The sequence below is a fragment of the Oncorhynchus kisutch genome, linkage group LG3, assembly GCF_002021735.2.
Source record: "Oncorhynchus kisutch isolate 150728-3 linkage group LG3, Okis_V2, whole genome shotgun sequence".
In the NCBI taxonomy this organism is placed as follows: domain Eukaryota; kingdom Metazoa; phylum Chordata; class Actinopteri; order Salmoniformes; family Salmonidae; genus Oncorhynchus; species Oncorhynchus kisutch.
Window position 1 is genome coordinate 53,407,251 of NC_034176.2, and position 16,087 is coordinate 53,423,337.

General features: G+C 43.6%; 1 protein-coding gene across 1 annotated transcript in view; it reads right to left on the reverse strand.

Annotated features, from left to right (window-relative positions):
* Positions 1–16,087, reverse strand: part of LOC109884748 (USP6 N-terminal-like protein) — a 38,476-nt gene that overhangs the window by 9,647 nt on the left and 12,742 nt on the right. The window contains exons 3-6 of the mRNA XM_031808142.1: positions 5,889–5,974; positions 5,769–5,808; positions 5,016–5,096; positions 4,672–4,779 (exon numbers count right to left, since the gene is read on the reverse strand). Of these exons, the coding sequence (XP_031664002.1) occupies positions 4,672–4,779; positions 5,016–5,096; positions 5,769–5,808; positions 5,889–5,974 (315 nt within the window). The remainder of the gene's footprint in view (positions 1–4,671; positions 4,780–5,015; positions 5,097–5,768; positions 5,809–5,888; positions 5,975–16,087) is intronic.

Below are 16,087 nucleotides of genomic sequence, written 5' to 3' on the forward strand. Positions count from 1 at the left end.
TTGCAATAATCACTGAAGTTGGAGACTTACATCTCCCTCACTAACTTTAAGCATCAGCTGTCAGAGCAGCATACCTGTCACGCCCTGACCTTAGAGAGCCATTTTATTTCTCTATTTGGTTAGGTCAGGGTGTGATGTGGGGTGGGCATTCTATGTTTTGTGTTTTCTATGTTTTCTATTTCTTTGTTTTTGGCCAGGTGTGGTTCTCAATCAGAGGCAGCTGTCTATCGTTGTCTCTGATTGGGAATCATACCTAGGCAGCCTTTTTCCCACCTGTGTTTGTGGGTGATTATTTTCTGTCTAGCTGTTTTGTTTGCCTGACAGAACTGTTCGCTTTCGTTCTCCTATTTGTTGTTTTGTTCGAGTGTTTTTAAAATAAATATCATGAACACTCACCACGCTGCCCTTTGGTACACTCCTTTCATTGATGACGAGAATCGTTACATTACCGATTGCTGCAGCTGTACACAGCCCATCTGTAAATAGCCCACCCAACAAACTACCTACCTCATCCCATATTTGTTTTAGTTTTTCTGCTCTTTGCACACCTGTATTTCTACTTGCACATCCTTATCTGCACATCTATCACTCCAGTGTTAATTGCTAAATTGTAATGACTTCGCCACTATGACCTATTGTTTGCCTTACCTCCTTACTTAATGTGCACACACTGCATACAGATTTTTCTATTGTGTTATTGACTGTACGTTTGTTTATCCCATGTGTAACTCTGTGCTGTTGTTTTTGTCACACTGATTTGCTTTATCTTGGTCAGGTTGCAGTTGTAAATGAGAACTTGTTCTCAAGTGGCCTACCTGGTTAAATAAAAGTGAAATATATATATATATATATTTTTAAGAACCACTGTATGTTTGGGGCCAATCCAACACAACACATCACTGAGTTCCACTTCATATTTTCAAGCATGGTGGTGGCTGCATCATGTTATGGGTATGCTTGTCATTGGAAAGGACTAGTGATTTTTCTGTTTTGGATACAAATAAACGGAATAGAGCTAAGCACAGGCAAAGCCTTAGAGGAAAACCTGGTTCAGTCTGCTTTTCAACAGACACTGGCAGACAAATCCACCTTTCAGAAGGACAATAACCTAAAACGCAACGCCAAATATAGACTGCAGTTACTTACCAATACGACATTGAATGTTCCTGAATGGCCTAGTTACAGTTTTGACTTAAATCGGCTTGAAAATCTATGGCAAGACATAAAAATAGCTGAACACCAATGATCAACAACAAACCTGACAGAGCTTGAAGAAAATTGTACAGAGACTTACCCAGAAAGATTCACAGCTCTAATCACTGCCAAAGGTGATTCTAACATGTATTGAATACTTATCTAATTTAAAATATATTAGTGTTTTATGTTCCATTACTACTTTGACATTACAGAGAATTGTGTGTAGATTGTTGACAATTTAAAAAAAAACTAAATCAACTTGAATCCCACTTTGTACAAATGTAGGGGGAAGACAGGGACATTACTGTATCATACCATTACTGTAACGGCGTTCTTCGTTTGTAGAAAGAGAGTCGGACCGAAATGCAGCGTGGTGGTTACTCATGTTCTTTAATGAAGAAAAAGTGACGATACATGAAATAACTTAATAAATACAAAAACAACAAACGGAGAACGCCGTTACAGAATCACCCACCACACACGGACCGAGCAGCGTGGTAACAGGCAGCGATAGCAGGAGCAGCGAAAGGAGGACGTTATGGACAGCAATGGCATGGAGTACACGACGTGGGAAGAAATCGACAGGTGGGCGGCAGACCCAGAGAGAATGCCTGAGCCCGCATGGGATTCGCTAGAGCAGTGCGAAGAAGGCTATAGGCGAATGGAGTTGGAGAAAAGAAAGACACGGCGGCGCAGAGCGAAGCCCGAAAAGCAGCCCCAAAAATGTATTGGGGGGGGGCTCAGAGGGAGAGTGGCTGAGTCAGGAGATAGACCTGAGCCAACTCTCCCTGTTTATCGTGAAGAGCCAAGGAGGAGACCAGAACCAGAGCCGGTGTTGGAGGTGAGCGAAACAGAGACTGTGAAGGAGTTAATGGGGAAATTGGAGGAGAGAGAAATGAGGGAGTTGCTGTGTTGGTGCTTTTTGCATGGAATTCGCCCGACGGAACGTGTTGGGGATTTGATGGCACCTGGGTTAGCGCTCCATACTCGTCCTGAGGTGCGTGTTAGTCGGCTGGTGAAGTTGGTGCCAGCCTCACGCACCAGGCCTCCTGTACACATCCCTAGCCTTGCACGTCCTGTGCCAACACTGCTCTCAAGATCTCCAGTACGCCTTCACGGTCTAGCCCATCCTGTGCCACCTCCACACTCCAGTCCTCCGGTAGCAGCTCCCCGCACCAGGCTTCCTGTGCGTGTCCTCGATCCAGTACCACCAGTTCCAGCACCACGCATCAGGCCTACAGTGCGCCTCGCCTCTCCTGCGCTGCTGGAGTCTCCCGCCTGTTTAGCGCAGCCAGAGTCTTTCTCCTCTACAGCGCTGCCCGGAGTCTCCCGCCTGTTTAGCGCAGACAGAGCTGCCAGCCTGCATGGAGCAGCCAGAGCTGTCAGTCTGCATGGATCAGCCAGAGCTGCCAGTCTGCATGAAGCAGCCAGTCTACATGGAGCAGCCAGAGCTGTCAGTCTGTATGAAGCAGCCAGAGCTGTCAGTCAGCCAGGATCCACCAGTCTTCCAGGATCCGCCAGAAGTGCCAGTCAGCCAGGATCCGCCAGAAGTGCCAGTCAGCCAGGATCCGCCAGTAGTGCCAGTCGGCCAGGATCTGCCAGTCGGCCAGGATCTGCCAGTCGGCCAGGATCTGCCAGTCGGCCAAGATCCGCCAGTCAGCCAGGATCCACCAGTCAGCCAGGATCCACCAGTCTTCCAGGATCCGCCAGAAGTGCCAGTCAGCCAGGATCCGCCAGAAGTGCCAGTCGGCCAGGATCCGCCAGTAGTGCCAGTCGGCCAGGATCTGTCAGTCGGCCAGGATTCGCCAGTCAGCCAGGATCCACCAGTCAGCCAGGATCCACCAGTCTTCCAGGATCCGCCAGAAGTGCCAGTCAGCCAGGATCCGCCAGAAGTGCCAGTCGGCCAGGATCCGCCAGTAGTGCCAGTCGGCCAGGATCTGTCAGTCGGCCAGGATCTGCCAGTCGGCCAGGATCCGCCAGTCAGCCAGGATTCGCCAGTCAGCCAGGATCCACCAGTCAGCCAGACTCTTCCAGATCTGCCAGTCAGCCAGACTCTTCCAGATCTGCCAGTCAGCCAGACTCTTCCAGATCTGCCAGTCAGCCAGACTCTTCCAGATCTGCCAGTCAGCCAGACTCTTCCAGATCAGCCTGCCAACCAGTCTCTTCCAGATCTGCCAGTCAACCAGTCTCTTCCAGATCTGCTAGTCAACCAGTCTCTTCCAGATCTGCTAGTCAACCAGAATCTTCCAGATCTGCTAGTCAACCAGAATCTTCCAGATCTGCTGGTCAACCTGAATCTTCCAGATCCACCAGCCAGCCAGGATCTACCGGAGCCTACTACCTACCTGAGCTTCCTCTCAGTACTGGGCTTCCTCTCAGTACTGGGCTTCCTCTCAGTACTGGGCTTCCCCTCAGTCCCAAGCTGCCTCAGTCCTGAGCTGCCCCTCAGCCACGAGCTGCCCCTCAGTCCAGTGGGGTTCTGGGTGAGGACTATTAGGCCATGGTCAGCGGCGAGGGTGGATTATCCCAGGACGCGAAGGGGAGGAACTAGGACATTTATGAAGTGGGGTCCACGTCCCGAGCCGGAGCCGCCACCATGGACAGACGCCCACCCGGACCCTCCCTATATGGTTTTGAGGTGCGTCTGGGAGTCCGCACCTTAGGGGGGGGGTTCTGTCACGCCTTGGTCATAGTGTTTTGTGTTTTCGTTATATATTTTGGTCAGGCCAGGGTGTGACATGGGTTTATGTTTTTGTATTTCGTATTGGGGTTTGTAGTATTTGGGATCGCGGCTGATTAGGGGTGTTGTATAGGCTTGGCTGCCTGAGGCGGTTCTCAATCAGGAGTCAGGTGATTCACGTTGTCTCTGATTGGGAACCGTATTTAGGTAGCCTGAGTTCGCTTTGTATTTCGTGGGTGACTGTTCCTGTCTCTGTGTAGTTTCACCAGATAGGCTGTAGTTAGGTTTCACGTTCCGTTTGTAGTTTTTCGTATTTGTATAGTTATTTCATGTATCGTCATTTTTCTCATTAAACTATCATGATTAACCACCACGCTGCATTTCGGTCCGACTCTCCTTCAACAAACGAAGAACGCCGTTACAATTACCATACGAATCACAGGGTATTTATCTCTGGCCGGGTATTCAGTATTGTTGAATAGGTTGTTTTTCATTGACTAACCATGTAGTGAACCTGGTTTCTGATAGCAGAGCCTTGCACAATGACATCACTTTTCCTGAGACCTGAAGTAGCAGTCACCTTCAAATCATAACAGCAGAGATTTCATGGTTTAGTGGTCCTGAGTGACCACTGGCTTTAGACTGCATTGCGCTGGTTGGAGCATGGTATCAAATCCCTATGTGTTGGTAAATGCTGGGTACACCTATACACTGTTTAGAGTAGATGCTTGATGAATCAACAGTGCGTGTGTGTGTGTGTGTGTGCGCGTGTTAGAAACTGGATACTCTTTTACCTCATACTTCCCCTCGTTCTCATTCTTCAACTTCTCCACATCCAGCATCAGAGCCCAGGCCTGGCCTCTCAGCTGCAGGGGGAGACCCTTATACACACGCTTTACCATCTGAGAGGAGAGCAGGGTAGACACAGGAGAGACAGGGGTTAGACAGGGGGAGAATGGGGAAAAACAAAATGGCAGGAGTTGAGGCAGAAGTGTAAATGTTCAATGAGCATTTAAGACTAATATAAACATTTATAAACACAAGTGAAGGGTGTGGTGTGTGTCTGTGTAAGCGAGAGAGAGAGAGCGAGAGAGCGCGAGAGAGAGAGAGCGCAAGAGAGAGAGAGAGTTATTCTCACCCTGTCACTGTTCCAGTATTTATCCCATTTTTTCACCATTTTCAGCCATTTTTCTACCCTTTCAATTTCCAGGTTCTTTTTCTGTCAGGGCGAAACCCGAAAATACATTTGAAACTAGGCAAAATGTTATGTATGCAAAATGAAGACACATTAACAAGACGCATTTACACAGAGTATAGTACAGTACAGAACCCAGTATTTACAATGTTTCTTCTAAAACTACAACCAAATTAACTCTCTTTGTGGGATCATATAAAAGATCACTTGACGTGAGAACCTGGTGTCCTGCCCCCACTGCCATGACTGGCATGTGTTGGTTTGTACTGTATTGACATGTAACATTGAGGAGAGCGTATAAAGTTCTGCCCAAGGTTAAATGTGGTATTAATTGAATCATTCACAGCCACATGACCGGTTCTAAGGTGTGAGGAAGCAGAGCTCCCATTCCAGAAGTGTGTGAGATGCCTAAGGATCGGCTTCACCTTAGATGGATGCCTGGGGCATGTGGCCCTGCTACAGGGTTTCACTAGCGGAAGGTCATGGATTGGCTAATACATACACATCGAGCTCGCACTAAGCATTGACATATTTCCACGGACACACACACACTACAGCTGGACCTGGAACATTACACCTCTATATGTTAGAGGTCACACCTGAAAGGTTAGTTAGTAGATTCTGTACACCACTTAACGGAAACTGTCGTGTGTCTCTTGACTCTTTTGATGCACATATTGCATTTCCACTTCTTACCTTCTCCTCATGTGCACTAGGGGCTGGCAGATCCTCGTCACTGTGGAAAAAGAAAGGACAACATCAGTAAGATTCAAGTAATGTGTACAATACTGTACACAGAAACCCAGTTTGACTTACTGCAGAAACCCGAAACGGTCAGTGACTCTGTAAATACTGTAATCTGCATCCTCCCAGGGGTCAATCTCCACCCCCTCCTGTCTGCCCTGGAATAACACACAGACACAGACACATCAGAAACAGCACACAGCCCAGGGAAAACATGCAGTACGTTGGCCTGTTGCTTTAAAATGGTTAAATCAAGTCAGGCATTAGGGCCTTTGAATTTGAGCCATTGGGAAAAACACAACACACGCTGTTCTCTAGAGAACAATACACTTGATTTTAGTACAAACGCATCACATCGCTGTGCCTGTCTCAAAGACGACACAAATGGATGCATTGTGTCTTTCTATGCTGTGTTAAATCGTGGCCAATATAAAAGACAATCTCATTGCCTTATGTGCATCGTGGCGCAGATATTGCCCAAGGGGCAGAGGACAATTTTCTTTCAGGACTAGTCAATGGACTACATAGATGTAGAGAGACACATAGAGAGACACATGGTCAGAGAACCTGCATGGACTTTCCAATATTCCTCCAAGCATACCTATGTCCGTGGCCTGGTGGATACCTGACTCTTTCTGCAATCAACAACACAATCAGAAAAACGGCCAGTCGGCTGCTTTGTTAAGGGACAATGTGGACCACCCAGACTTTCAATGTAGCAACTGTTTGCTTGTAGAGGACTACAAGATCAAAGTGACTACTCTTGGCAAAAAAGTGTCGAATCTATACAAGCTACTGGGGAATCCACACCCGCTTAGTTTTTCTCTCTTTACCCCAGTAGCAGGACGCCGCTCTGGCCTGATGGAAGTGTTGTTGCAGTGTCGGCTCTCCACAGCCGACTGGCCGGTACTCTGCAGGGATCCCTCACATGAGGAGGCGGCAGTGTAGCCTAGTGGTTAGAGCATTGGACTAGTAACCGAAAGGTTGCAAGTTCAAATCCCCGAGCTGACAAGGTACAAAATCTGTCGTTCTGCCCTTGAACAGGCAGTTAACCCACTGTTCCTAGGCTGTCATTGAAAATAAGAATTTGTTCTTAACTGACTTGCCTAGTAAAATATACAATTTTTAAACAATTACAAAAATGAAGAGGTATCCCCCTTCCCTGGAGAATGGAGCTAGTAGGATGCTCCTGGATGACATGGGGGATGTTCCTGTTCTCAATATTGCCAACCAGCCATGGAGATACGTCACTCGCCATGGAAGTCGAAAACAGCGTCCTCTGGTAACGGGAGCCTCATTGGAGATATTAAGCCCGGACCGGACACAGACCAGAAACAGCTTTAATGCCCTGGATCTAGAGGGTTCCGGCACGATCTTCCCTGGGGGATTGTGGTACGAGATCGGATCCGGATGTACTCCGGCCTATTCATCATCCACGATGGATACTACAACTGGCTCGGGTCCATCGGGCCCCACCACCCTTCGGTCCTCGAGGGGTTTGTGAAACCACTTGAGGCGAAAGAATGAACGGACTTCCTCAGCCATTGCACCAGCTGTCATCATCGACAGTTCTATTGTAAGAAACACCTTGGTTCCCAGGGCAAAATCCCTGTGCTATCCTGGAGCACAAGTACAGGACATTACAAGGCTGCTTCTGACCGTTCTACGACAGATGCCATGAGCTGATGCTGTCGTAGTCCATGTGGGGTCAAACGATATCAGGAGGGCTAGATCGGAATTTCTGAAAATGGATTTTAAAGAACTGATTCTAGCACTGAAAGATTCCAAAGAGCAGCCAATTATTTCAGGTCCTGTACCATCGTTGGGCCGCGGGTGTGAAAGTTTCAGCAGGCTACTGGCATTACACACTTGGCTAAAAGATTGCAGTATCTCTGTTCGAATCACTTTTTAAAATAACTTTGACACTTTCTGGAAACAGATAATTCTCTACAGGAATGACGGAGTCTATCCAAATCATCTTGGCTCTTGGACTCTGTCCACACATTTCAAGGCTGCATTGAGACAATTACTTATTAATGACCCAAGACCAGCTCAATTAATCCCTACCATTGTGTCGGCGAGTTGTCAAAATGTTGCAGAAAATGTACATTATCCCAGGAGAGTTGCCAGACACAATGTAAGTAACTTACTTTATTCCACCCTGCCCTGAATGTCTCTGTTGATCCTAGAGATATTGTATACAGTAATCATGTTGCTATGAACCAGAGTTATACTGTTAGCACTGAGGCGTTGTGCCCAAGTAGGTAGTCGACTGTGTGCAGATCACCCTGCACTATTGGCTCAAATATAATGTCTACTTCTGATAAGCTTCCCAATAAAGCAATAAAAACAATCAAGTATCCCAGAAAAATGCTAAAAATAGCTCACCTTAACATACAGAGTCAAAAGTTAGGACATTTTTTACTATTTTCTACCTTGTAGAATAATAGTGAAGACATCAAAACTATTAAATAACACATACGGAATCATGTAGTAACCAAAAAGGTATTAAGGAAATCTAAATATATTTTCTATTTTAGATTCTTCAAAGTAGCCACCCTTTGCCTTGATGACAGCGTTGCCCACTCTTGGCATTCTCTCAACCAGCTTCATGAGGTAGTCACCTGGAATGCATTTCAATTAACAAGTGGGCCTTGTTAAAAGATAATTTGTGGAATTTCTTTCCTTCTTAATGCGTTTGAGCCTATCAGTTGTGTTGTGACCAGGTAGGGGTGGTATACAGAAGATATCCCTATTAGGTAAAAAAACAAGTCTATATTATGGCAAGAACAGCTCAGCAAGAACAGCTCAAATAAGCAAAGAGAAGCAACAGTCCATCATTACTTTAAACACATGGTTAGTCAATCCAGACAATTTTGAGAACTAAAGTTTCGAGTGCAGTCGCAAAAACCATCAAGTGCTATGATGAAACTGACTCTCATGAGGACCGTCACAAGAAAGGAAGACCCAGAGTTACCGCTGCTGCAGAGGATAAATTCATAAGAGTTAACTGCCTCAAAAATTGAAGCCCAAATAAATGCTTCACAGAGTTCAAGTAACAGACATCTCAAAATCAACTGTTCAGAGGAGACTGCGTGAATCAGGCCTTCATGGTAGAACTGATGCAAAGAAACCACTACTAAATGACACTAACAATAAGAAGAGACTTGCTTGGGCCAACAAACATGAGCAATGTACATTAGACCTGTGGAAATCTGTGAGTCAAATTTGAGATTTGTGGTTCCAACCACCGTTTCGATTTCGACTTTTTTTGGTTACTACATGATTCCATATGTGTTATTTCATAGTTCTGATGTCTTCACTAATATTCTACAATTTAGAATATAGCAAAAATAAAGAAAAACCCTTGAATGTGTAGGTGTGTCCAAACTTTTGACTGGTATTATACCTAGCCTGTGAGAGAAAAATTACATATTTACCTGATTTGTTTGATATTAATCGTTAGCAAGTAAAATACTTAACAAATAGTAGGATATTTCTGTTCAGTTTAATTCAGTGTTTCTGCAAAGAGATGCTTTCCACTCTAGCTTCCTGCAGGTAGTCTGGGCGTATGGTCAAGTAAAACGGGTTTTGGTAGAGATACAAGTTGAAGACAGAAGTTTACATATACCTTAGCCAAATACATTTAAAGTCAGTTTTTCACAATTCCTGACATTTAATCCTAGCAAACATTCCCTGTCTTAGGTCAGTTAGGGTCACCAGTTTATTTTAAGAATGTGAAATGTCTGAATAATAGTAGAGAATGATTTATTCCAGCTTTTTCTTTCATCACATTCCCAGTGGGTAAGAAGTTTACATACACTCAATTAGTATTTGGCAGCATTGCCTTTAACTTGTTTATCTTGGGTCAAACGTTCCACAAGCTTCCCACAATAAGTTGGGTGAATTTTGGCACATTCCTGCTGACAGAGCTGGTGTAACTGAGTCAGGTTTGTAGGCCTGCTTGCTCGCACATGCTTTTTCAGTTCTGCCCACAAATTGTCTATGGGATTTATGTCAGGGCTTTGTGATGGCCACTCCAATACCTTGACTTTGTTGTCCTTAAGCCATTGGAATTATGCTTGGTGTCATTGTCCATTTGGAAGACCCATTTGGCAACAAGCTTTAACTAAGACTGATGTCTTGAGATGTTGCTTCAATATATCCACATAATTTTCCTGCCTCATGATGCCATATATTTTGTGAAGTGGGCAAAGTGCACCTCCTGCAGCAAAGCACCCCCACAACATGATTCTGCCATCCCCGTGCTTCACGGTTGGGATGGTGTTCTTTGGCTTGCAAGCCTCTCCCTTTTTCCTCCAAACATAATGATGGTAATTATGGCCAAACAGTTTCATCAGACCAGAGGACATTTCTCCAGAAAGTACGATCTTTGTCCCCATGTGCAGTTGCAAACCGTAGTCTGGCTTTTTTATGGCGGTTTTGGAATAGTGGCTTCTTCCTTGCTGAGCGGCCTTTCAGGTTATGTCGATATAGGACTCGTTTTACTGTGGATATAGATACTTTTGTACCTGTTCCTCCAGTATCTTCACAAGGTCCTTTGCTGTTGTTCTGGGATCGATTTGCACGTTTTGCACCTAAGTATGTTCAAATCTAGGAGACAGAACGAGTCTCCTTTCTGAGCGGTATGACGGCTGCGTGGTCCCATGGTGTTTATACTTGCGTACTACTGTTTGTTCAGATGAACATGGTACCTTCAGGCATTTGGAAATTGCTCACAAGGATGAACCAGACTTGTAGAGGTCTACACTTGATTTCAAGCACAGAGGCAGTGACTTTGAAGGTAGGTCTTGAAATACATCAACAGGTACAACTCCAGTTGACTCAAATGATGTAAATTAGTCTATCAGATGCTTCTAAAGCCATGACATAATTTTCTGACATTTTCCAAGCTATTTAAAGGCACAGTCAACTTACTGTGTGTAAACTTCTGACCCACTGGAATTGTGATACAGTTAATTATTAGTGAAATAATCTGTCTGTAAACAATTGTTGGAAAAATTACTTGTGTAAAATTGATGATCAAAAGATTGTGGGGACTGTTTTGTGTTAGACTTCAGTGTGGATTTTAACATTATCAATCAGTCTGCTGCTGAAAAAACATGTGTTATGGTTTTATACCCCCTGCTTTATTGTTGATAAAGAGTTACATAATAGAACACAGAGGGTGTTTTTTAATGGAAGGATCTCCAACATAATCCATGTAGAATCAGGAATTCTCCAGGGCAGCTACAGTGGGGCAAAAAAGTATTTAGTCAGCCACCAATTGTGCAAGTTCTCCCACTTAAAAAGATGAGAGAGGCCTGTAATTTTCATCATAGGTACACTTCAACTATGACAGACAAAATGAGAAAACAAATCCAGAAAATCACATTGTAGGATTTTTATGGTGGAAAATAAGTATTTGGTCAATAACAAAAGTTTCTCAATACTTTGTTATATACCCTTTGTTGGCAATGACAGAGGTCAAACAAGGTTCACAAGGTTTTCACACACTGGTATTTTGGCCCATTCCTCCATGCAGATCTCCTCTAGAGCAGTGATGTTTTGGGGCTGTTGCTGGGCAACACGGACTTTCAACTCCCTCCAAAGATTTTCTATGGCGTTGAGATCTGGAGACTGGCTAGGCCACTCCAGGACCTTGAAACGCTTCTTACGAAGCCACTCCTTCATTGCCCGGGCGGTGTGTTTGGGATCATTGTCATGCTGAAAGACCCAGCCACGTTTCATCTTCAATGCCCTTGTTGATGGAAGGAGGTTTTCACTCAAAATCTCACGATACATGGCCCCATTCATTCTTTCCTTTACACGGATCAGTCGTCCTGGTCCCTTTGCAGAAAAACAGCCCCAAAGCATGATGTTTCCCCCCCATGCTTCACAGTAGGTATGGTGTTCTTTGGATGCAGCTCAGCATTCTTTGTCCTCCAAACACGACGAGTTGAGTTTTTACCAAAAGGTTGTATTTTGGTTTCATCTGACCATATGACATTCTCCCAATCTTCTTCTGGATCATTCAAATGCTCTCTAGCAAACTTCAGACGGGCCTGGACATGTACTGGCTTGAGCAGGGGGACACGTCTGGCACTGCAGGATTTGAGTCCCTGGAAGCGTAGTGTGTTACTGATGGTAGGCTTTGTTACTTTGGTCCCAGCTCTCTGCAGGTCATTCACTAGGTCCCCCCGTGTGGTTCTGGGATTTTTGCTCACCGTTCTTGTGATCATTTTGACCCCACGGGGTGAGATCTTGCGTGGAGCCCCAGATCGAGGGAGATTATCAATGGTCTTTTATGTCTTCCATTTCCTAATAATTGCTCCCACAGTTGATTTCTTCAAACCAAGTTGCTTACCTATTGCAGATTCAGTCTTCCCAGCCTGGTGCAGGTCTACAATTTTGTTTCTGGTGTCCTTTGACAGCTCTTTGGTCTTGGCGATAGTGGAGTTTGGAGTGTGACTGTTTGAGGTTGTGGACAGGTGTGTTTTATACTGATAACAAGTTCAACAGGTGCCATTAATACAGGTAACGAGTGGAGGACAGAGGAGCCTCTTAAAGAAGAAGTTACAGGTCTGTGAAAGTCAGAAATCTTGCTTGTTTGTAGGTGACCAAATACTTATTTTCCACCATAATTTGCAAATAAATTCATTAAAATTCCTACATTGTGATTTTCTGGATTTTCTTCCCTCATTTTGTCTGTCATAGTTGAAGTGTACGATGAAAATTACAGGCCTCTCTCATCTTTTTAAGTAGGAGAACATGCACAATTGGTGGCTGACTAAATACTTTTTTGCCCCACTGCATATAGGCCCCTTACTTTTTTCAATCTTTACTTTGAGTAAAGTCTATGTATGCGGATGACTCAGCACTATACACGTCAGCTACTACAACAATTGAAACGACTGCAACACTTAACAAAGCGTTGCGGTTAGTTCCAGAATGTGTGGCAAGGAATAAGTTAGTCCTAAATATTTCAAAAACTGAAAGCATTGTTTTAGTAAAGTTGAGGTGACTAAACTGCTTGGAGTAACCATGGATCGTAAACTGTCCTGGTCAAAACACGTTGATACAACAGTAGCTAAGATGGGGAGAAGTCTGTTCATAATAAAGTGTTACTCTACCTTCTTAACAACACTATCAATAAGGCAGGTCCTACAGGCCCGAGTTTTGTCGCACCTGGAATACTAGCACACAGCTCGGACACCCATGCATAACCCACAAGACATGCCACCAGAGTTCTCTTTACAATCCCCAAGTCCAGAACAGACTATGGGAGGCGCACAGTGCTACACAGAGCCATGACTAAATAGAACTCTATTCCGCATCAGGTAAATGATGCAAGCAGTAGATGAGAATCAGATTTTAAAAAACAGATAAAATACACCTTATGGAACAGCAGGTACTGTGAAGAGACACACAGGTACAGACACGGATATACACCAACGTTAGCATACACACACTTTGTAATATTGTTGTATGGTGGTATTATACATTTTGTATTTTACTGTAGATATGTAGTGGTGTAATAATATTATATGATGTAGTGTTTTATCTTTTGTTTTATGTGTGATGTAAGTGCCTCAATGTGTTTGAACCCCAGGTACAGTAGCTGCTGCCTTGGCAGCATCTAAATATGGATCGCTAATAAATACAAATACAAATTGATGTTCACTAATGTCATGAGCTCAAACACATTCTCAGGTTAAGCCACTCTTTTTGCTTTTTAAGTTGCTTTTAAGTTTTCTGTTATTCTTTGTTTAGCGTACTAGTACACTTGAAAGAATATAAATACCAAGACCATATGACTTGCACATAATTCAAGAATGCATGCACAGTATATTTTATGCAGTATATGTATTAACACATGGCTAAATGTACAAGAATGTTGAAGAATACATTGTCTTTATTATCATTTATTGCCCTACTGTTTTATCTGTGTCTGAAAAAAACATGATAAAAAATAAATTAAAAATTAACACTTACTGTAAGTGATTCTGCCCGAGAAGCTGGTGATTGGGGGATAAATGAGCATGGGTATGCCAAACCGTGCCAATATATCCACCAAACACCCGATTCGATGGCAGTATCAACATAGTAAAATAATGATTTACATATTTGCATTAAAAACGTTATTTTGATTAATTGATTCATACTATTTCATCCTTCCACAAGATATAGTCCCGACACAAATCTAGCTCCCCAAACTTGCCTGCCGTTCGTTCTATCGGTTTGGTTTGGTTTCCAGAGATGCGACCCAGTCGTTCAGTCTTTTTGTTTTGTATCTATGGACGCGACCTAGTCGTTCATTCTAAATGTTCTATTGCCATACTGGCTGTCAACGTTCTTATCCCTTACTAGCTAGCTAGCCAACTACGGCTGACTTACAGTCACGTCAAACACTGCAGTCAAAATAAACTGAAGGTGAGAGAGCTGCATGTGAACTCTCACATTTTTTAACATGTTTTTTAGAAAAAGATAGATGGAGTTAGATAAACTTGGATTTTTCAGCAGGGAAATATGCAGGATGCTACCCTCCACAGCAAGGCCTTCACTCCAGATCAAAACTCCAAACCTACAACCAAAATTTGGGCCAAAATTAACTGGAGAGATTACTGCTACCCATGTTTCCTTTATCCAAGCTATACGGCTCTAGCAAACAAACAGCAGAGACCTAAGGACACCATCCAACTGAGTGAGTAGTGTTTGGTCTGATGCTATTTTGAAAGCCAAGAAGAAAAATAAAATGAAAAGTACATTACAATGATATATTTTACTTGAAGAGTTAACCTTTCTGGGATTTGTGGGAAGCCTGGTCAAAAGCCAGGGAAAATGCAGAGCGCCAAATTCAAATAAATGACTATAAAAATCTAACTTTCATTAAATCACACATGCAAGATAGCAAATTAAAGCTACACTTGATGTGAATCCAGCCAACATGTCAGATTTCAAAAAGACTTTTCGGCGAAAGCAAAATATGCTATTATCTGAGGATAGCACCTCCGTAAACAAAGAGAGAAAAGCATATTTCAACCCTGCAGGCACGACACAAAACGCAGAAATAAAAATATAATTCATGACTTACTTTTGACGAGCTACTTTTGTTGGCACTCCGAGTATGTCCCATAAACATCACAAATAGTCCTTTTGTCTGATTAATTCCGTCGATATATATCCAAAATGTCAATTTATTTGGCGCGTTTGATCCAGAAAAACCTTGGTTCCAACTTGCGCAACGTGACTACAAAATATCTCAAAAGTTACCTGTAAACTTTGCCAAAACATTTCAAACTACTTTAGTAATACAACTTTAGGTATTTTTTAATGCAAATAATCAATAAAATTGAAGACGGGATGATCTGTGTTCAATACCGGAGGAAAACAAACTGTAGCTAGCTTTCTGGTCACGCTCCTCTATCTAACAGTACACTACAAGTGACCCTCGTTCTGAACAGGGCTACTTCTTCATTACACAAAGGAAAAACCTCAACCAATTTCTAAAGACTGGTGACATCCAGTGGAAGCGGTAGGAACTGCAAGAAGGTCCCTTAGAAATCTGGATTCCCAATGAAAAACCTATTGAAAAGAGAGTGACCTAAAAAAAAAGAAATCTGAATGGTTTGTCCTCGGGGTTTCGCCTGCTAAATAAGTTATGTTATACTCACAGACATGATTCAAACAGTTTTAGAAACAGAGTGTTTTCTATCCAAATCTACTAATAATATGCATATCTTATCTTTTGGGAATGAGAAGCAGGCAGTTGAATTTTGGCATGCATTTCATCCAGACGTGAAAATACTGCCCCCTGTCACCAAGAAGTTAAGGCTGCCAGGCTTGCTAGGACATACCTGAAACATCTTCAATTAGCACGGAGGTGTGAAGTGAAAGGTGTTGAGGCCTCTGGGCCCAACAAGTGGCAGGAGTCTTTGAAGCCCACTCCTGCTGTTCAAATACCATCCACTGGCATTTTCTACAAGAAATCTGCCTCCAGAAATAAAGGTTTCTCCCGTTGCCTGCTGCTTGGATTCCACCTGGCGATCTGTTCACCGTCTGCCCTGAATTTGTCCTGCCAGGTGACCTAAACTGGGACATGCTTAAACCACCTGACCAAGTACTAAAGCAATGGGACTCCCTAAATCTTTCTCAGATTATTACCAATCCCACAAGGACTACAAACACCCAGAAAAGGCTACTCTCCTCGATGTTATCCTCACAAATAATCCTGATAAATCAAATCAAATCAAATGTTATTTGTCACATAC